Source organism: Sander lucioperca, chromosome 14 (genome assembly GCF_008315115.2).
Source record: "Sander lucioperca isolate FBNREF2018 chromosome 14, SLUC_FBN_1.2, whole genome shotgun sequence".
NCBI classification, from domain to species: domain Eukaryota; kingdom Metazoa; phylum Chordata; class Actinopteri; order Perciformes; family Percidae; genus Sander; species Sander lucioperca.
The window spans coordinates 19,697,637-19,721,271 of NC_050186.1; the positions used below are offsets into that span (position 1 = coordinate 19,697,637).

Genomic DNA, 23,635 nt, shown 5'->3' on the forward strand with positions numbered 1-23,635 from the left:
AAAATGGCTGATTTAATTACATTTCCGAGAGGTTTATCAAGTGGCTGCACACAGAACAGGCTGTGCAGACAGATGAGGTAACACTCAGATTAGCTGCTCATACGAGTCCTATGTCCAAAAGCCTCAAACAAGCACAAGCAATCCTTGCAGTTTTGAAATTGAAGCCGGACTTTAAATATAACAGTGTTCAATATTTATTATTATCAAATAAGAATTAATTTACAGTACAAGTTACTTTCATAACGCACATCCACATACTGCTGGTAAACACAAGGTGAAAGCCTCCTTATCAATATGTTGTAAACACGTGACAAACTGGCATAACCTGACTATACATTTTTAATTCAAATATAATAATAATAATAATAATAATAATAATAATACATTGCATCTGGAATGTGTTTCCTGTGCAAGTAAATCTTAATTCTGGTCAGTCTGTGCAGTAGCATAGGCAAAGCTTTTCTTCATACACATTAGCAGCACTTAAATTCAAGGCACAACAGCTTCCATTACTGACATACTATATCAGTTAAGAAATTACTGCAAAGGCTGGTTACAGTGAAGTTTCTATCAGTCTATATTCTCAATGTGTGATCTGGATCTTGAACATGTAAATGTTGGTAGAAAAATACTTAGTCATCACTTAGGATCATATTAAAGCTGGTAGAAAGTAAAAGTTTGTAGTGCTTCTTTTGATCATCGTTGCCTACAGAAAATGTTGTGCGGTCTAGGTTTAAAGTGCAGTGTCCCTAAGCTTCCTCTACTTTTACAGAGTTGGTTGCATCCTCATAATTCTCCCTGACATGATTACATTTATTGCATCTCTCTCACCCCCTTATTGCATCTCTCTCACCACCTTTTTGCATCTCTCTCATCACCTCATGTCAGATTTCTTTTCATCCAAGAACAACAAAGTCCCACGAATGACAGATAAATCAGCCTGATGGATTGCTACTCTGATAAGTCTCTTCCAGCTTTGGTCGCTTGCGAAGAGCGGATGGTGGGTTTTCTTTCTGGAAAATCTTCCTCATTTTCTCCACACAGATTTCTGCAGCGACCTCTGTCTCCTTGGCGAGCTGTAAAAGGCTGAGGAATCCATGAGGCAGGTCCTCCACCACCGTCAGACTCACAGGCTGGCCCATGTCTCGCAACTTCTTGGCAAACATCACTGAGTCATCCAGCAAGGCATCCAGAGCAGAGGCCTGTGAGGACAAATGAAGGAATCAGGAAACAAGGACCGGAAAAAAAAACTCTAACATAGTTCTGTATTGCAAAATTCTACCGATACACTGATACGCCAATATCGGCCTGGCAGATTTAATATGCCAATATCGGTCTGGCAGATTTAATATGCCAATATCGGCCTGGCAGATTTAATACGCCAATATCGGCCTGGCAGATTTTCGGTCTATCTTATAATAGATTCAACAAATAAGAAAATTAAGCTGACTTAGGGTAGAACCAAATAAAATAAAAAAATAAATAATCTGATTCCAGCTTCTTAAACCGGAATATTTTCTAGTTTCTTCTCTCTTCTGTGACAGTAAACTAAATATCTTTGAGTTGTGGACAAAACAAGACATTTGAGGAAGTCATCTTGGGCTTTGGAAAACAATGATCGACCTTTTTCAACATTTTATAGACCAACTAATCGATTAATCGAGAAAATAAACGACAATAAAAATAATTGTTAGTTGCAGCCCTAAAGCTCGTATTATTGATTATTCTGATCAGCCCATGAACCCATTCAAATATGTCGTTGTCATTTTGTACAAATCTTAAAACCTGATTCCAGATCTCAGAAGTGACGCCCACATCTCAGATTTGTAGCTATTCAAAAACATTGAATTAAAGGTGCTGTAGGATTGTGAAGATCTAGGACTTAGCCAAAGAATTTGAACATCGACAACTTCTCAGTCCCTCCTCCCTTTCTGCTGAAGCCCAAAACAGTCTCCTAAGCCCCTCCCCCCCACAAGGGAGAATGTGTGTGCATGAGCAGTGATTGATACGCAGCTAGACACCCCCCCTGGCCCTGATTGGTGCATCTGAACAGGGAGCTGTGGATTTTTGCAAATCGCACTACAGGCTGTAGGTGATGCCAGAGGAGCCAGATTTTTTATTAATTACTTGCTTCATGTAGTTCTACTGGAACACAGAGTCAGTTTCAGCAAATATGACAGAAAGTTAGTTTTATAAGTCTTACCTACTGCATCCTTAAGTAAAGGAAAGGGCAATGGAGTCTGATTATCAACCTAAAAATCTTATTGTCCCTATAATTTCATCAAGAACTTGTAGCTCTGCCTCAGCTGAAGTTCCACACCATTGAAAATAAAGTATAGTGTTTAAATAAATTGTCTTCAGGGTTAAGATGAGGTTGTCCAAGGAAATATAAACTCTTCCACACTCAGCTTCCCTGAGTTTCTCTTCCATCTCTTACCACTATGTGTACAGGTGGCAGGCCTCTCAGCAGGTTGTTGGGAGCCAGCACGGGCGACACAAACGGGTTCCTGATAATGGGACAGGAAGTTGGGCGAATAAAAGCCAGGCACTCGGAGCGCAGGGGCTCAAAGCCCTCTGGGTAATCTGTGCGACTTCCACAATTTGTAGTGGAGGTGCGAGTGGATGTCATGCGAGTTTCGTTGCTCGGAGACCCTCTCGGCGTCGATGACAGGGAGCGTGCTCCTCCTGTAGTCCGCATGGGATCCAGAAAGGACTGGATCCAGTTGGAGGCTCCCTGGGTAAGATCACCGAGCAGGACAGCAGTGTCTCTACCCAGAGAGCTCAGACTGCCGCTTTCTACTGCAGGCTGCGCCATCTGAGATTCTGTACCTGGGAGGGAGATGACGCGACGTGAGCGAGGAATCAAATAAATCAGAAACAGAAAAAACAGACATCTGAGAGAAAGAAGAACGCAACATCAATGTGGCTCTTCAGGATGCAATCATGGCTTCTGTCTGAATTTTTTCTGTTCTCACTGTAGATGAGTCAAACTGATTTTTAGATGTACTGTAACAGTTTGATTTTTGTTGTTAGTCACAATGGCAAATGGTAATTTACTGCTTAAATTGGTAAAGATAGTGAAATACTGGTGGCTAAAAACAAAATAAAAAATTAAATTAAGATTAAAACAACTTCTACATACGTAAGTGTCTTTTAAGAGAGCTAGGCAATACATTCAGAATATAACTTTCTCCTCCTATACAGTATATATACAGTTCCCATGGCAGCAATACTGTATGCTGTATTTATATGGAGGCTTTTTGGCCCTGTGGTCAAGAATCTTCCATTTTGTCCTTAAATATCAAAACATAACATTTAATACAGGCCTTAACATTTTAAGAAATTCCAATGACAGTATAACAAGTCACTTTCATAACCACATGATGCTAGTCAATATGCGAGAGTCACATTATGAGGTAATGCTGGATAAGACTATTATATAATATAAGAATATTTGGTTACACTTTACTTGAAGGTATTTACATAAGAGTGACATGACACTGTCATGAACATAAACATTATAAAAAAGTCATAAACGGTTATGACATAACGCTTCTTTTACTAAGTGTGATTCGGTTTGGTTAGGGTTAGAGTTAGGGTTCATGACACTGTCATGTCATTCTTATGTAGATACCTTCAAGTAAAGTGTTACCGAATATTTGAACCAAATACACAAAAACTGCAAATGTAAAATGATTTTCCTTTTTACTTGCAACACGAAACAAAGTTTTCTCTCAAACAATGACAATAAGTGCACAGAGCAGCTCTATGGCATATTCTGTCCGACACCTAAGATATGAGTTCAGAAAAGCTAAAGTTTAAAAGAGGCATCAACACTTACTGATAAAATATGCTACAATGTGTCACTAATCAAATTACTGGTTTGAGTCTCTCTACTGCAGGGAACCGTTTATGTATTCAGTGTTGAAGGATTCAGAGAGCTCAGTGACAGACTCTGGCATATCAGAGGCTTGCAGTGTTTACAGTGGCAATGAATAATATGAGGCTGACCAGCCAAACCAGTAAGTCAACTAGCTGGTGCCACAATGATACTGATATAACAGCCATGTCATAGGTTAATACAGACTTTATATTTAGTGCAGGAGTGATCATGGGTTTCACACTGTACATGACAGCAGGTTGTTAAATTTTCACCTTCCTTTCCTCCCACATTATCTGTTTTTATTACACGGCTTGGTTGAGTAGTTGATTCTGATTGGGCAATACAGGCATTTTTTTGTTAAATCTGTATAACAGACCGTTGCCATGGTCGGAGTTCTTATCATTCACTGGCGGACCATTTTTAAATCAATTAAATCTTTTTTAAATCAATATTTGTGCTCATACTGCTGATGAGCGGATCACGAAGGGAGAGAGAGGGACCGCTAACAGAGCTAATTAGAGCAGTGCAAACAGAGCATTAGTTAGTTCCACGTTTAGCTCACTCACTGGCTCGCCCCAGTGAGTCAGCTAAACGTGGAGAGCTTCCGCCGGAGAGTAGTGTGCAACAGCGGTAAAGTTAACTGTCCCGACTGGAACGCAGGCGTCATCAGCTGGTAACCTCTGTATGAGTAGCCGTGTAAACATAAATCCCTCAGAGATTTAGAGTTTTCTGTACCAGTGGTGCCGGAAAGGGCACTCATGTTAAATAACACACAAAGAGCACACTCACACTCGCAGGCATTGTAAACCCACATACCTGCATATGCATTGATACACTTTGCGAGAACACCTAAAGGCAACAGCGGGTCGATGAGCGTGAGCAGGCGGGAGGGCGAGGCGTCTGTTGTGAGCAAGGTGGCAGGGTAGGCAGCCATGATGCCGTCAGGGACTCGGATGCCGCTGGATATGGCCTTCATGGACACGGTGATGCAGAGGTTTCCTCCAGCGCTGTCACCTGCCAGACAAACCCGCTCCGCTGTGGAGCCTGACACACACACACACACACACACACACACACACACACACACACACCTGTTAGTATCTAAATAATGATGATAATTTCAACTATAATAATAAAAAACTAGGATTTTATAACGGGCTGCTTTTTCATGTGTTTAATTGAAACTTGACTTGAATTTAGGATAGTTAGCTGGTCAAAATAAGAAAATTGAAGATTTTGTAGACAACTGAAAACATCAACAGATAAAAACAATCATTAGTTGTAGCCACAACACCATTAAACCTTTAATCCTGTCATCAGTTCTATACTGTACCATCGGTCTTTACCTTGACCCAATTTCTTTACTTTTTTCCACTTTTTCTGTATGTGAGTGACACATTCGTGTTCTGATAATGAACAGATAACAATTCCCATGCCATATTCAGTACATAATGTGCCCCTCCTCCTGGGGGACAATCAGTAACACCACATTTGAAATTGGTACACTGTGTACATGGGCTATCTATATCAGCAAAGTGCAAAGGGAGCATTTGCATTTGCAACGTGGAATCTCCATAGACAGTATGGGAATTCCACGTTGCATGGGGTTCGACTAGTCATGATTGGTTTCCAAGATGGCTCCCGCAAGTAAACATGAACGCGACTGTCTTTATAATCTATCTTTTTAATAAACTATCTGTACACTTACAACGTTGTCAATGCTTCGGTTCACATTTAGGGACCCTAATTATGCTAACGTTAAAGTGTGGTGATATTTCGAGCCTTTTTAGTGGTATTAAATAGCGATTTAATTTGAGTGTCCCCATGCCCCGAATACTAGCATTTCAAGCTAACCAGCGGTCCGCGGTAGCCCCGTTAAAGCTCCAAACGCATTCGATTAGCATGAAAACATGTCCCAGAGAGCGACAGAGTGGGTACACATCTGTTAATAACCCCTAGGTTCGTTTTGCGCCGGAATTGTCCTTTAAGGTATACAAATTCTGTATTGCTTTCTGTACAAATATAGCCATCTGTAGAGCTGCTTGTGTGAATACATTGGCACATATATTTGCATTTTGAACCCACACATTCTGTTTCTGTTTATAGATACTAATACTAATCTATTTAAAACAGATTTTCCTCTCATATCCGGGCAGTTGCACATGTATTCATGTAATAACTGTAAGTAACTGCTCATATATATTCCATCTGCCTTTTTTCTCCTGTTGAAACCGTTTACTTCTGGGTATCTTTACAGCTTTTGATCTTTTAAATAAAAACCCAGTAACTTCCTTTAGCTCATTAAAGGTAGATGACATGAAACAAAAAACAGAAATTAGTGAAAAATCAATTTCCACACTGATAAATATACAGTTAGTGACAATTACTTTTGTTTCCCCAAATATTACCACATTCGCCAATTAATCTGTTAAAATAAAATACATTAATTCTCCCTATTGGTTTACTGTTTGTGTTGTCCGAGTGTGACGTCATAGACATACCCAGCAGATGACAGTTGTTCAGAGCCCAGCAGTAGGCGTAGAAACATTCCTCCAGAGCTCTGGGAAAGGGCGCTTCGGGTGACAGAGAGTAGTCAACGGAGAGGATAGGTACGCTCAGCTCCTTCGACCAAGTCCGAAGATAATTCTGATTCATGAGATCGATGAGAGCAGAATAAATATGTGTAATATATATTGCAAACATGGTTATTTTTGTTGTACTTAATAAACAATATTTGAAACACTTTGTAGGAATGGAAGTTCTGGTGCTTAATATTAAGAGTGGTATAGGGGGATTGAGAGTGTAAGTGGTAACTTTAACCATATGGTAACTTTTGCAACCATCTACTACAGATAAAGCTACATTTAACACCAGCATTGTGTGCTGTACCTCATGGGATCTGGAGGTCTGGGCCACAAAGCCCCCTCCATGGAAGTGGATGAGCAGCCACGGGGAGCGAGGCTGCTTCTGTATCCAGGGGAAATGGGACGCGGAGATGGGGGGAGGATCGGTTCGAGAATAAGCTAGCAGCTCTTCACTGTCCTATAAAGTTAGAGGATATGTTACAAGGTAATTAATAATAAAACACACAAAGCAACAAAACATGGCATTTGAGAATTACATTCCATTAAATTCCCAAAAATAGCAATATTTCAGTTTTTTGTATCAAAAATACCTTTCTTCCCCTTTTCCCCCTCCCTTACTTGTATCTCATTGGTCTAAACTTTGCGACATTCCCTTTCTTAATTATGTTCAAATGCTGCATCAACTTTCAAGAGGAAATGCATCACAAATCATGGAATATAGCCATTTCATATTTTTCAATGTATTATTCATAGGAGTATTTGTCATTATATGCTCCATCTAAAACTATGTCTAGTACAGATTCAGGTTCTACTAATTTCCAAAGTCCCCTAAAGTCTTCTGTGTTTTTTTTCCTGTACACGTTCCTCACCACATCCCTGTATTAGACCTGCGGAGCCTCACCTGTCCTTCTCGAATCTCATAGGAGATCAGACGCATGTTGACTGGCCCGGGGCCCCAGTGGGCTATTGGAGGTGACACTGTGGCTGTTAGTCTAGGGTCTGAGGCCAGTGGGAGGCGTAGAGTGACAGGAGGCACAGTCAGGGTGAAGTTCACCTGCACTGGGCTAGAGGCTATTCTGCTGAAGCCCTGGACAGAGAAAGACATGCAGAGGATTGAGCAGTTAAAACATCAAGGAGGACTTCAGCTAATTTGAGAGTCAGTGGAGGAATATTTGAACCTGCCTACCAGTGTTGCCAACTCTTTTGCAATGAAAGTAGCTAGCACTAGCTCCAAATGTTGCTAAAAGTGACTAGATGACAACATACGCTCATTTGCATATTAGTGATGTCATTGCGTATCATTTGCATCTGCTGATATGATTTGTAAATACATTGTTGTTGGTCGGCTCTATTGTTGTTGCTGAAAGCCAGTCTGAAATAAACTTCAAACTTAAAATAAGTTAAAAAATAAATAAAGCTATAGAGGTTGTGTCCATCAGTCTATGGTGTCCATCTATTGGTTGTCTCGGCAGACCGCCTGTTGCACAGCGCCATAGGAGAGTGAGAAAAATCACTGTGCTGTTGGCAGAAGAGCCGTGGACTGCGATTACTCTGAGCAGCATGCATGGAAATCAATTAAAATTGAATATATCTCGCTTCCTCTCCTAAATCTACAAAGAAAGTCGCCAAGTTGGCAACACAGCTGCATACTGTTAAAAGGCCGGACTCTGTAAGGTTCCAAAAGGACTGCCAGAACTTCATGTCCAGGTTCTGGGTAATGCGTTCAAACTCAGCACCCCGCAACTCTGGATCGATGACGTACTTCCCTGATGTGAGGAGGGAAAGGGCTGCCAAACCTGGAAGAGGAGGGATGATTTTAAGCATGAAAACATTAAAAAAAGCCACAACAGGAACTTCATCAACCTCCATCAATACCACGACATAATGGGAAAAAAAGACTTACCAAAACCAGACTGCTGTTTACCATATGTCTCTCCATATGTTACCATGCTTATGACAACGGTCTGGAGGAATGGACGTAGAGTGGGTGAGAACTGTCAAAACAAACAAACAATGGACAGTTAATAATAAGAGCTGAATAAGAGAGTGACACATTGTTTTTATAATGAAGCCAAAACTGACTATTCTTAAAATACTTTACTTTGGCAAAATTACAATATTAAGCTGGTTATTTGGGATCTGATGTTTGACTACATATTCTGACCTGACAAGAGGTGCTCAATGAGCGATCAGAACAATCAACAGGCTTGTAGCCAAGTCATTTGAATTATTTAAATCACATTTAGGTGAGATAACCAACTTTAACGTGCTAAAATTGGACAAAAATAAAAGCAACTGGTGTGAAGTAAGTCCATTTTTGCAGGCTGACCTGAAAGCCCAGACAGCGGCCATAGAAGCAGGCTTTGTGCATGGAGCTGTACTCCTGCACAAAACGGTTGCTTAGCTCCTGGTCCTGCAGGCAGTACAGCTCGCCGTGGTCGTTGTCATTGATCAGCCGCTGGGCGAGGTGGAGCAGGGCACGCAATTGGCGCAGAGCATTGCAGTATGCCTCCATCTCAGAGACATTGTGATCCGCCCTGAAGAAGGCACCGTTGTAATTAGAGGCAATGTAACGACCCTTGTGAATGATGTGTAAAAGGCAAGACAGCAGGACCTGAAAGAAAGAAAAATAATGTAACTTTTGCTGAGAAGGTCTATACTGTTGTTATTATGAACAAATCCCATGAAAAGACCAAAACCAACAATGCATACCAAGTAACAGTCTGGGTAGTCAAAACGTTATATAGTGTAGCTTTCTCTGTGCCATAGAGCTCCATTGTTGTCCAAAAATGATTTAAAAACAAAGAGCCACACTGAGTGGCCCAAACAGGCTAGGGAAGAGACAAACTAACACATTGTTGGTTTTAACACCAGTCTTATTCAACACAACAAAGCCAGTGAGACAGTTGCATTTAGATTACACTTGTATCTAGTTTTCTAGTTTTTAGCAAACATTACTGAAACAGAAGTAAATTGTGCATTTGTTGGGGACTATTTTCAGCTGTGGATTTGTTGCACTAGTGAACATTTTGTGTACCTGGATGATATTTGTGGGATCAAATGACAATAAACTACAGTGCCCACGTTGAATGTAATGAAGGCTTGGACTTGCAACACTTGGAAATGCAGATAAAATCTAACAGATTTGAAAAAGTAAAATACTTTGATATAAAAGGACTAATTTTGGTATTTTATTAAAAAATTAGACAATTTTTTTAAAAATACTTAAATTTTCTGTTTTTGATGTCTGATTGAGTGTAAAAGGTTCAGTCAAAAAAAAAAAACTTTCAAATTACTCTTTTCCTTAAACATGAAACACATCTGTAATCAGCTTTACTGTACACTAGGGCATGCCTTTACGAAACTAACAAACTATGAAATGTCTTACAGTAAAATGCTTTAAAACTATTTTCTGTATTGCAGTATAAGAAAAGAAAAAAAGAATAGTCAATCAAGTTTAACTATTTAGACTTTAATGCTATGAAACCACCAAGCACAAGAAGCATATATCAACATCTTGTGACAAGAGGCAACAGAATTCCTAAATTATGAGTGTGAAGAAACCTAAGCTACCAATCATCTCAATCACACTTTCTTTAGTGTACTGTAATTATACACAGTACACATTAATTTATAAATCATTCAACAAAAAATGTATTGATTAATTGTTAGTCATTTTGAAGCAAACATGTCAAAAATTCACTAATTGCAGCTTCTCATGTGGAAAAATGTGCCGTTTTCTTGCACTTCTATTTTTAGTAAACTAAATATTTTTGGGCTGTTAGTCCTGGGCTGATAGGGCTGTTTATTATTTTCTGATATTTTAGAGACCAAATTATTAATAGATTAATCAACATTTTACAATAATTGTTAGTTGCAGCCCTAATTTTATAATAATGGTTTAAAATGTTACATGTAACACCTTTGAAAACACTGCTGTTAACAAACTACAAGCTAAAATCAAACCGTAAATACACTTGTTTTTGGATAATAACTCGTGTAGAATGCAATCACAGCTCAAATATCAGCAGTGAGTGGACCAACACATCCAGTCAGTGGGATCAGTCATACCTTGACCAGGGTGCGGTAGCCATTTCCAGGTGTTTGTGCGTCAAAGTCATAATGGTGGAAGACGGCGGTGAAGCTGGCGACCACAGGCTCCAGGGCTCGGCAGTGCTCCTGAATCTGCCTCATACACGTGACCAGGCGCTTGGCAACAGCGCCGTATGGCAAATCAGAGGGACCTCCCAAAACAGCAATGTTGTCTTCACATACTTTCTTCAAGGCTGCAAATACAACCTTGTATTCCATATCTGAGGCTGAGAGAAAAAGAGAGACGAGATAATTATTCCTTAACCTCCTTCATATCTGCCTCAGTAGCTCTCGTCACAGCAGACATGTGACGTGCACAGTTCATCTTGAAGAAAAGGGACCATCACCCAAAGGGTAAACACACACACGTTAATGACCTCATCTCCTGCAGCAAAACTTATTGCTTTAATGATTCTTGTTATCTACTCGGTCAAGGGTTGAAGTTCCGCTACAACACGAGGATAGTATTTTGAAACTAGGCCAGTTCAGAGTAGCTGACTGTGATGGCATCAAGCACTTGAGAGGATTTTAATCACAACAAAAAACAAACGTCAAGATGAAGCTCTTTTATGTCAATAATAACACAGACATGGACTAGATGAAATGACGTTGTAGATGAGACGTGTCTTCAAACATGCATATCTGTTTTTAGATTGATTGCAAATATTGAAACCTTGTACATCAGGAGTCTGCTCCCTTTCTAAATCTAGATAACTGACAAAGACTGAAAACAAATAACACGTCATATGCACTTTTTTGATTTGCATGTACTTGCATACCAGCAAATCAACAAGCAAACAGCTTCAAGTTCTACCTAAACCTGGTCAAAGCCTGGAGGGGAGACTGCATGAAAAATATACAGAGCAAAATAGGCTGGGATGATTGTTATACTCCCCCATCGCTAAGGCCTAACCAGCATCTTTTAAATATTTTATAAAGTTTATTTTATATATTTTTAAAGATTATTTTATCATTTTATACTGAATTTGACTACATCCACAGGTTAGCAAGCTACATCAAAGCCATCATGTGAATGTGGACATTTTGTGCAGAATGGCTTTAAATGTTAAAACATTTGGGAAATCTCCAATGTGTTACCGGCAGCTGTTAGCGTACATAACCTGGATCACTGGAGCATAAACTGAAATCAGGACACATAAACACGTTAGGCTTTATCACAGTTCTGACACATAGCAGTTTAGGTTTATGACAACAGCAATATCTCAGCCCAATATATAGATGCTCTTTGAGCCATCTGCATAAAACATGGGGTACCTAGACATTTTCATCCCACTAGGCCCCAGTCTGATTTGCATTTGAGCACAGGCTGGGCTGCAGCCAGGACACTTGACGCACACACACAAACTATTTCTGTAAATGTATTTATTTTATCTGACGTTTTTATCTCCTACAGTATATGTGATGGTCTAAATGTGGTTTCAAAGAGTTTTCCACACTGCCAGAAGTATATTTCCGTTGGTGAAATACTAAAGATCCCTTCATACTAGTCTACTGTATATCGAAGATGATTCATTAGGGGATTGCTCCGGTGCCGCCAGAAGATCTGTCGGATGTCCATCACCTTCCGCTTCCTTTGTGTTGGCATTCTAAACTCCGGTGGATTTCTGAGGACTATGGTTAACTGCTCCTCAGATCTCTGCAGGGTAAATCCAGACAGCTAGCTAGGCTATCTCTCCAATCTGAGTTTTCTGTTGCACGACTAAAACAACTTTTGAACGCACACATGCTCCACTAAAACAATTTCCTTCCCGAGGCTATTTTGACTGACACATCGATAAAGACACCTAATATTTTTTAAGTTAGCTGAAAGAGTATCATTGCACTGCACTTTAAAATGTAACTATCACTTTTTTTAATGGTGCATTTTGCTTTCAGTTGGAAATAATTTTCAGTTCTTAATTCAACAAGCAATTTGTATTTTAGCATTATAGGCTACTGAAAGCAGCAGAAAGACAGTTAACACCTGAATATGTTTTACTCACCGCAGGTAATATCGTTATCGCGATATGCAACGTTACACATCTCACAATTTACCCAAATTAAAAAGCCTGGGTTGTCCTCCAGCAGCCCCTTAAACCCAAAACAGCTGATAACTGACGTAAACCTGTCAACTGGCTCGCCTCTGTTACTGCCCAACACTGATATCAGTTTCCAGAACAGATATCAGCTTCTCATGCCGTTAAAACACTTCTCTTCGGGGGTTTTGGAGTATTTTCAGGCTTTTGACGCTAGCTTGTCTCCACTTCTTCACACAAACTTTACTGACATTACCGTTCTCACCATTTCACCTACCGGTGACAACTTTACCCACAACACCAAGTTTGAGGACTTTCGCTTACCTCGTTGCTTTCGGTTTTTACAGCTTTGTAAAAAATAGAAAGCAACGACATTGTTTTATTTTCGTCTCTAACATTTAACGCCGCGATAAAAATCTATAAATGTACCAAACACGACCAAACATGTAGGCCTACATATGTATGTGACTTGTTTTAAATAGACTTCACTCACCGTCCGGCATCCTCTTCCTTGATGTTTGTGTCAGAGCGCCCGCGCAGAATGCTGGGTAACATCCTTTTTTTTTTTGGTAACGTCATGTGAGCAGAGCGCGAGGCACCGCGCGTGCCCGAGCCTGATAGCATAATATGGAGGTAAGCTAACACACATTATTCAAAGAAGTCAGTGGTGGAATTTATTATTTGTTTTATTCATTCAGAATACAAATATACAAACAAACAAGGCATATTTACAAATCCACTTCAAAAATAGAGCTTTTGCCTCAAGTCGAGCAAAACAAAATCTAGCAGCTTATACATAACAAATCGACATAAAGAATAAAATAAATTAAGAGAAAATAAATAGAAGGGGCTAGCTATCTCAAATTAAGGTAAGAGTTTCAAGTAAATAAATCAATTCAAGGGCTTTTTTTAATCCTTAACCCGTTTCAGTGACTTACACAAAAGATTTAACTCATTCTTCCAATGTATCAGGGAGGGTTTGGTCTTAAAATATCTACATTTATGTAAAAAATGTTTTCCTAAAAGCACCAAATTGTTGAGAACAAAATCTACCTTCTTATTTTCAACAAAAACACCAAACTTTATATTCTTCACTGTCAGAGGTGGTATCTCAATTTCCCTGGTCTGTAACCAAAGAAAGAATGCACCGACTCACACAGAAAAAAAACATGTTCTAGATTCTCAATTTCCTTTTCACAAAAAAAACACAGTTATTAGTATCAAAATTGAATCTCAGTCTTAAAAATTTGTTTGTTGGGTAGATTTCATTTAACATTTTAAAGTTGACTTAACCTTTAGAAGAAGAGGAAATGAGATATAACTTTTCCTTGTTTTCTTAATCTCTTCATCTCCAAATTATTTCAACATATATTTTCTTCTTACTGGATTAGGATAATATTCTTTTAATAGAATATTTCTAATAACTTTGTTGTTACATTTATATTAGTAAGTAATGTAGTAATGTCTTCTCTCACCATTGATTTCAGAGACATTGGTATAGCTTTCAACCATCTATCATAACGCTTGACATTGCATTGAAGTTGATATTTCTCACAAAACTCCTCGTGCTGTAACAAGAATCCATTACCGTCCATAAAATGAGGAATTGCCCAGATTCCCTTGAATTTCCATTCACCCATGTACACAGATTTTCTGCTTATCAACATGTATCTATTATTCCAAAGTGGAGTATTATTATCACATTGCAGAAGAAAGTCTATTCCCCCCATTTTTGAAAATATTAAATTGGGGACAATAAACCAAAATGACTTCCTGGTATTAATAAAAGATTTTAACCATTTCAATTTCAAGACACCATTCATTATATCAAAATCAATCGCATTCGCACCTCCATCTTCATAGTTTTTAACCATGTCAATGTTCCTTATGTACTGACATTTGTTTCTCCATATGAAATTAAAATCTACCTTGTTTATGGCTTTGATCATATTTGTAGAGATGGGTAAGGAGAAGGCCGGGTAAATAAGTGATAAGCTGTCCATTTTAAATAGAGACTCTCCCAAAAAATGTGATATCTCTCTGCAGCCACTATTTAAGATTAATTTACACTTGTCTATATTGTTCCATACATTCATTTTGTCGGACGTTGTCTTATCCTTGGAAATAACAATCCCCAAGTATTTAACTTCTGACTTGACCTTTATGTTATATAGAGGTTGCAAGGGATAATCATGTAATGTAAAATTTCACATTTATCAACTGGTCAATAATTTGTAAGGCTAAGGGAATCTGATTTTAATTTTTTAGAAACAAAGTTGTGCCAATTGATTTATGATCATTTGTCTGTCACTTACAACTAACCCTTCAATGCAACTATTCTGGATCAAAATGGACAACATTTCTGCTACCATTATGAATAAAAGTGGAGAGCTGCTGCAACCCTGACGAATTCCCTTCTTAATCTCAAATCGGGGACAGGTGCCATGCCCTAGAGCTACAGAACTATTGATTCCATTATATAGCATCCCAATTATATTCATAAATTTCTCCCCAAATCCAAAATGATGCAAAGTTTTCAAAATAAAGGGATGTTCAACAGAATCAAACGCTTTATAAAAATCTAAGAATAGAATAAATCCACTATCATGAATAATATCGCTGTACTCAAGTTAATCTAAAACAAGTCTTATGTTGTTGTGAATTGACCTTCCTTTCAGAAAACCTAATTGTGTCTCACCAATTATGGTCGACATCCCTTTAGCCTAGTAGCAACAACTCCAGAGAGTAACTTGTAGTCAGTATTCAACAATTTTATTGGTCTCAAATGATCTAAAATTCCCTTGTCTTTACCAGATTTAGGAATTAAAGTAATTAGACCTTGTTAGATGACATCAGTTCTTTCTTCTCTATACACTCCAGTAACGCTTTAAATAGTAAATTTCTCACATCATTCCAAAAGAATTGATAGAAATTTGTTGTGAGCCCGTCCGTCTCTGGAGATTTGTTCAACTTCATCTTGAGAATAACTGAATCCAACTCCTCGATTGTCAGATCTGACTCGCAAATATCTTTAAAGGGATCATCAATGCATGGGATAGCATTCTTGATTTTATCAAACAATTAATCAGCCTCAATACCAGAATAATTTGAGGAGTACAATTTGGAGTAAAATGAGAACACTTCCTTATCTATACTTCTAAAATCTTTGCTCTCTACCACATTTATCATTAAATAGTAATTGAGTTTCGCTGCTGTCTATTTCTTTCAAACTACTAAAATATGAGGAGTTCTTTTCATCTGCCTCGATGCATTTCGCTCTTGACCTTATAAAGGCCCCCTGTGCTCTTTCAAGATAAAGCTCATCTAACCGGACTTGTAACTCCATTAACTTGTTTTTTCCTTGATAATTTAGGTCCAAAATACTACAACACTGGTTGATTTCCTGCAAAAAATTACTTTCATATTGTCTTTTTTCCCTATTTAATTCCTTGCAAAAATGTATTGTGAATTCTCTAATCTTAAATTTAGTAAATTCCCACCTACCAATATAACCTTCAATTGAATCATCTTTTCATTATCTCTTATAATTTCCCTAACCTTAATGCAATAATCCTCATTTTGTAACATCTTAGAATTAAACTTCCAATATCCTTTGTTTCTGGTTTCCCTCACTGTGGGTTCTAAAATAAGATCTATGAAACAATGATCAGATAGTGGCGCTTTAGAACTTTGAGTTTGTTTAACATATGTCAGAAGGTGATCGCTTACCAACCAGTAATCAATCCTATTTACTTTCTCCATTAGGCTTAAACCATGAAAATGTTTTAACCCCAGGATTAAGGATTCTCCATTCATCAATCAAATTGTTGTCTGTTATAAAACTTTCTACGATGTCATTATGCTTTGCTTTCCATAATCTAGGAGGCATTTTATCATCCCATTCATCTGGTGTCATATTCCAGTCACCTCCTGCTAAGATGTAATCGGTAGGGTACAGTACTTTGTATCCTATTATTTAATGTTTGTAGTATTTCATGTATATTCTGTGCTGTGTGACTGATATTTTGCTGTTGTAACACTGTAATTTCCCATTTTTGGGATCAATAAATATCTATCTATCTATCTATCTATCTATCTATTGTAGTATATAATTTACTTACACACATGGTTCCATTTGGCTAAAACAAATGGTTAGAGGTCACCTTCTAGAGGAAGTGACTTTGCTGGAGCAAATGGGGGCCACTGACTGATTGGCCCCAGCACAGGACTGACACCCCCATCACCACGTCTCATGTTACACAGGACAGTACTTAACCTCATGTTTGAAGAGAAAATCTTCAGAGTGACCATTTTGAGAATTGAGAACTGTCCTCTCCGGGTTCTGCAGAATCTGTCATGATGCTGAAATCTTTGATGTAATAAACCTTTTTATAATCAAGGTCAGTGTCAGCGAATACTTCTTCCATACAGCATTACAGCAACGAAACTAAAGATACCACACCATCTATCTATCTTTTAACTCTGAAATCACATTTGTGATATTTTCCACCAGTATTTTGTTTTGAGCATCATTATTATAACCATAAACATTGGTTATTATCAAGAATAAACTTTCCACCTTCATTACCACCATCAAATAATGTCCGTCTCCATCGGCTAAATGAGTCACTGTTTCTCCAGGGAACTTGTTGAAGCATATTGCCACCCCTCCAGATCGGTTAGAACCATGACTAAATAAGATTTTGTCTTCCCATTGATTAGTCCAAAAAGCTGCATCAGCTTCAGAAGAATGAGTCTTTTGTAAAATCTAGTGCTGTCAGTTAAACGCGTTATTAACGGATATAACGCAAACCCATTTTAACGGCGTCAACTTTTTTTATTGCGAGATTAACGTTCTTTTTGGCATAGCAAACTTTGTAGTTTTTTTCACATGCTGTTGCAACAGCTAGTAACGTTAGAAAAACTACAACACCACACCGGATCTAGCTAGACCGGAAACTAAACAACAGGCATACCGCACACACTTGTTTGGGCTTGTGAGCCGGCCAAAGAGTAGTAGGCTAACGTTACGTTTTGAGTGGATGGCGAGCGCGAGACGCCGAAATGGATGCCAATAAGATTCTGAATCGAAAGTTTACTTTTAAAAAGTTGCCAAATGGTTCCATTGACAAGACCAAAATGACCTGTGTGTGTTTTGTCGTTAGTAAAAACAAACAATGAGATTTTTGCCCTTTACAAAACAAAAAAAGTGCTTTTCTTTTAACAATGTCTTTCAAGCCCCTAACATTCAAAGAACGAAAACAAATTTTCTCATTTACCATGAACACCAGAAATGAGAAAACAAAAAACTGCTAGTTTAACAGTGGTTAACTTAACTCACTCAGACCAAGAAAAAAACCGTAGGCTTTTTTTAAAAAGTTTCGTCCCTCCAAAAGTTTCCACTGCTTTATAACCATAAACAGTCCATCCGTCGATGTATCCATGTGGACCCCAAAAGAAAGCAAGTTTCCCAGACCGCCTTGCTTGTTCAATTAGAGGCCACAACCTCCGTCTTTCTTCCCAATCCTCCCGTGGCAGAACCTCAGCAAAGCGGATGCCTTTCTCTTTACAGACCGAAGAGTTTTTGGTCCGACGCCAGATTTCTTCCTTCACCCATCTTTTAGTGAAAAGAACAATGATATGCCTGATCTTGTTGTAAATCTTCTTTCCGACTCTGTGGACAATGTCCACTGCTTCTTTCAGCTTTGACCCAATATCTGGAGCAATCATAACCAGGATTTGGGTGACCTGCGTACGGATATCTTCGTCTTATTTCTCTTCCAAACATTTTATTCAGAGGCACCACCTCATCCTGTACCTTTCTTGTTCTTTGACTCTCTCTTTAAGCTCATTATTCTCTTTGCAAAGATGGTGGTTTTGTTTCTCCAGATCTACTTTCTTTTTACATTCTGTCAGTACCTCCGTGTTGAACTGGACGGTCTTCGCTAAGCTAGCAATCATGGCGCTGCTTTGCTTTGTTCGCTCACGTAAGTCAGCTAGCTTTACATCCACTCTCTTTTCCAGGGCCAGTATCGCCTCCAAATAGTCTTAATAGAAACTTCATTACTCTCAGCGACTTCAGTTGACTTGGCCATCATTACCAGAGCGGTCCCTTTTATTTAGCAGAGATACATCCATAGCATAGTCATGCTCCTCTTCACGCATGTTTTCAATTCTTTTGACGTTAGGCGAGGATTTCTTTCCTTTGTGATCTGTTTTAAGTGTTGCAGGTTTAATGACACGTTTCGGATCCATTTTTACACTTCAGAGTGGACATTCAACAACTTCTAACTATATTTTGGGACTACTTTGCGACTGCTCAACCCACCATCTTGCCGGAACCCCCCAGTGGTGGAAATAACTAAGTGCATTTAGGGAAATAATGTTCTTTTTCCTTAACTACATTTAGGCTATCTGACAGCTTTAGTTACTTTACAAATTGAGATCTTTACACACAAACATGAAGTTTATAAAATATATTTTGTTATATTAAACTTTCCAACAGTATTATGCAAGTACAGCTGTAATGATTAGTCGATTAATCAGTTAGTCGAATGACAAAAAAAGAATTGCCAATTATTTTGATAATCATTGAAGAAATGTTTTATGCAAACATGGTTATAGCTTTACAAATATGATAATATTATGTATTATACATTTTTAATAATGTTGAGCTTTGGACTGTTGGTTGGACAAAACAAACATTGTGAAGGTGTCACTATGGGCTCTGGGTAATTGTGATGGCATTTCATATAATGTTTACAAACTAAAAAATCAATCGAGTAATGGAGAAAATTATCAGCAGATTAATGAAAATAATCATTAGTTGCAGTCCGATACAAAATAGTTTAAAATGAGCTCCACCTCGACCAACTATGCTCATGGTAAATCAATACTATGAGATAGTATGTAAATATTACTTTCTAAATCAAAATTATGTAGTAAAATTTACATTTGTCAAAGCTGTCACCACGTTTGTGTTTTGATGTCTATTGGCGTAATAAGGTTTAGATAGACCTTTTTCATAGTAGAGAAAGCACAAGTGTTATTAATTACATTAATTAAGGCTCTGTTCTATTCAAGTGTCCCAGTAATGACACAACAGTGAGCCAGCATCCATAATACCAGGGGGCTGTTTCACAAAAGCAGAATTTCTAAATCCAGGATAACTGGGAAATCCTGGCTTAATCTGCTATCTAGGTTTTGTGAAATAGCCCTAAGGACACATCACTAATTTTATTATTTACACCTGTGTTTTTCCTACTGTGACATGTCAAATGTAGTTTTGCAGTATAAGTAATGCCTTCTGTGGAAAAAGGCCTCTATGCTTGTGTCCTGTCAGTTTACAGACTTCTGTAGAAATACACTTGCTCCTCCTCACTGTTGTACAAGCACAGAATACAACAAACTCTAATGACTAGAAAAAATGTTGTGCATGTAGTACAGTTTATACTGCAGTATGTGATGAGATTATGGGAGTCTCTAGTGGCCAACAGATTATTTGCAACACTCTGGGCATTGGTGAAGTTTTGCTCTTCAGAGTGCCTTTGACTTTAAAGTGCTCATATTATGCTTTTTCCCTTTCCTTTATTGTGTTATATATCTTTTTTGTGCATGTAATAGGTGTACAAAGTGAAAAAGCCCAAAGTCCACTCCAAAGGCACTTACCATCTCCAACAGAAAACACTGTTCACAAACTGCTCCAAACAGCTCTATTGTAGTCAAGCCTTTGCTTCCGTGACGAAAGTGCGTCACTTTGTAACGTTATAATGCTCGCCTAGCTGCTAGCGTGGCACGCCCTCATACTTTGCTTCTGATTAGCTAGCAGTGCTTACCTATGTACTGTCAGGGCACGCCCTCATACTCTGCTTCTGACTGGTTAGTAGTCCTTATCTAGGTACTGTCAGGACACGTCCTCATACTCTGCTTCTGACTGGCTAGTAGTCCTTATCTAGGTACTGTCAGTGCACGTCCTCATACTCTGCTTCTGACTGGCTAGTAGTCCTTACCTAGGTACTGAGCATGTGCGACTCCCAACAAAGATGGAACAGAAGTGAGATGCCTCACTCTGTAGCTAAAACAGAGAGCTCAACACACAGGGTGAAAAGAGGAGCTGCAGCAATGTGCAGTACAACAAATTAAATTTTTTAAAAATTAAACCATGTAAACCTGGTAACCTGTAAATCTGGTACAACCGCTAAATAAGATAAGATAAGAATCTTTATTGTCATTGCACATCAGGTATACAATGAAATTGCAGTGCTTCTTCAGCCAGTGCATAATAAATATAAATATAAACAATAAAAACAATAAAAGGAAGCAATATATACAACATTTACACATCATAACGTACACACATTTATAAATTCAGGGACCTGATGGCCCATGGAAAGAAACTGTTTTAAAGTCTATTTGTCCTGCTTTTACGGCACCTGGTGCTGTCCTGGGTGTGAGAGGTCGGCAGTGATTGCCCTAGCTCTCCTGAGACATTGCGTGCTGGCGATGTCTTCTAGCGAGGGTAGAGGACTATGCGCTTTGCTGTCTTTATGACCCTCTGCAGATTCTTTCTGTCCGCCATATTATAGTTGGCGTACCAAGCCGTAATACAGTACACCAGTGACACTCTCAATGGTGCTGCGGTAAAAGGCCACTAACAGTTTTTCCTCCAGATGGTTCCTTCTAAGTATCCTTAGGAAGTGGAGTCGCTGTCGGGCCTTTTTTACCAGCGCGGATGCGTTGGCAGTCCAGGAGAGGTCTTCAGCTATATATATCCCAAGGAATTTGTGGGAGGACACCTGCTGAACACAGCTCAGTTGATGCTCACTGGGGCAGTTGATGCTCAGTGGGGCTGGTTCCCCCTTGTGTTTCCTGAAGTCTATGACCATCTCCTTAGTTGTGCTGGTGTTGAGCAGCAGGTTGTGTTCAGAGCACCAACCTGCCAGCCTGTTGACCTCGTCCCTGTACGCAGTATCATCCCCTCCACTGATGAGGCCGATGACCGTAGTGTCATCTGCAAATTTAATGATGTATTGGAGGGGTGGATGGTTGTGCAGTCATGCGTGTACAGGGAATACAGGAGAGGGCTCAGCACACAGCCCTGGGGGGAGCCTGTGCTGAGGGTCAGGGTGGAGGAGCAGGTGGTGCCTACCTTAACCGTTTGAGGGCTGTCAGTCAGGAAGTTCTTGATCCAGGCACAGGTGGAGGGGGGGAGAGCGATGTTGGTCAGCTTGTCCACCAGGATATCAAGAACAATGGTGTTAAATGCCGTGCTGTAGTCTATGAACAGCATCCTGACGTAGCTCCCCGGCTGCTCGAGGTGGCTAAGTGCTGTGTGAAGAGCTGTAGAGATTTGGCGTCCTCCGTTGATCTGTTAGCTCTGTAGGCAAACTGATATGGGTCCAGGTTTGAGGGGAGACAGGCCTTGATGTGGTGCAAGACGAGCCTCTCAAAGCATTTCATGACTACAGATGTTAAGGCAATAGGTCTGTAGTCGTTGGGGCACTTTGGGGCAGGAGACTTTGGGACAGGGATGATGGTAGCTGACTTCAGGCACTGGGGGATGGTAGCCTGTGACAGTGAGAGGTTGAACAACCTAGTCAGGACTCCCACTAGCTGGTCAGCACAGGCACTGAGTACTTTTCCGAGTACACCATCCAGACCGGCTGCTTTTCTGATGTTCACAGTCTTCACCACCTGCCTCACCTGGTGTTCCTGGAGTGTGAGTGTACTGTGACTGGAGGTCTGTGGTGGCCGTGCAGCTGTGTGTGGAGCCTCTATCTCAAAGCAGGAAAAGAAAATGTTCAAATTCTCAGCCAGCGATGCGTCAGCGATGATAGTGACGGGTGTGGAGCCTTTGTAGTTGGCTGTACTGCCACACCAGCCGCAGGTTGTTGTTGGTGAGGTGGTCCTCCACTTTCCTCTTATGAGCCGCCTTAGCAGTTTTGATGCCTCTCCGCAGCTCTGCCCTCGCCACGCTGTACTGTTCTTTGTCACCTGACTTGAAGGCAGAGTTCCGGGTTCTCAGGAGTGTCCGGATAATACAATTATGAACCCCAAAATGAGCATAATATGAGCACTTTAATGCTCTTACAACCAGCAACATTTTTTTGCAGATATCTTCTTTGTTTAACACTGTCACCTTTAGCTCTGTTGTAAATGTGACTTTCTGACATATATTAATTGTTAAATAGAAAAATCATAAATTGTTGCCCTAGAATTAGGATTTATTTTACATTAAGTTTCTATAAATCCCCCCAGCAATGCCAAATGTCCTCTGAAGAAACTGTTTGTGTCATGGTTAGTGCAAGTTTGGACCCAAAAGCCGGCAGGACACAGGAACTTAAGATTCAATTTCAATTCAATTTCAATTCAATTTAATTTATAGTATCAAATCAGAACAAGAGTTATCTCAAGACACTTTACAGATAGAGTAGGTCTAGCATAGCAGGGTGTAGCAGGGCACTGCAGAACATAGCAGGGTGTAGCAGGGCATAGCAAGGCGCGGAGCAGGACCACGGCGACAGCTACAACCATGATTTAGGTGCCACCCTAATCCAAGGAAAACTGCTGGGCGAAAAAAACATAAGGACTCCGGGGAATAAGCTCCCCAGAGCTAGGTTAGTAACAAGCATTTCTGGGACATGGATGCACAGATGGAAAGAGAGAGGAGAGAGGAGCTCAGTGTGTCAAAGGAAGGAAGTCTCCCGGCAGTCTAAAACTATAACAGCATAATTAAGAGCTGGTGCAAGGCAAACCTGAGCCAGTTCTATAAGGGTTGGTAGATGAATCTGACGACTATGAAGAGAAGCAGAGAAGAGAAGGGGTGCTGTGTCTGCAGGTATACACCCTCCCCCGCCGGTCTTGGCGAACGCTGCTACTCCTCACTCCCTAACTATAAGCTTTATCAAAGAGGAAAGTTTTAAGTTTATTCTTAAATGTGGTGACAATGTCTGTCCCCCAAACCCAGACTGGGAGCTGGTTCCACAGGAGAGGAGCCTGGTAGCTGAAGGCTCTGGCTCCCATTCTACTTTTAGAGACTC

The 23,635-nt window shown here is 39.6% G+C and overlaps 1 protein-coding gene across 2 annotated transcripts; it reads right to left on the reverse strand.

Moving 5' to 3' along the window:
• Window positions 1-150: 150 nt before the first annotated feature.
• lipea (lipase, hormone-sensitive a) lies at window positions 151-13,258 on the reverse strand. Of its 2 annotated transcripts, XR_004104343.2 has the most exons (12): window positions 13,090-13,258; window positions 10,540-10,787; window positions 8,798-9,082; window positions 8,372-8,462; window positions 8,119-8,264; window positions 7,370-7,555; window positions 6,773-6,925; window positions 6,385-6,529; window positions 4,700-4,927; window positions 2,438-2,829; window positions 879-1,202; window positions 151-834 (listed from the first exon to the last, which is right to left on the reverse strand). XR_004104343.2 is itself a non-coding variant. In XM_031295770.2 (11 exons), exons 1-11 carry the CDS (start codon window positions 13,097-13,099, stop codon window positions 936-938), a joined length of 2,151 nt encoding a protein of 716 aa, XP_031151630.1. In that variant the 5' UTR covers window positions 13,100-13,258; the 3' UTR covers window positions 151-935. The 2 variants fall into 2 exon arrangements, 1 of the variants encoding a protein (XP_031151630.1); XM_031295770.2 differs by having other exon boundaries at window positions 151-1,202.
• Between the last annotated feature and the right edge of the window lie 10,377 nt (window positions 13,259-23,635).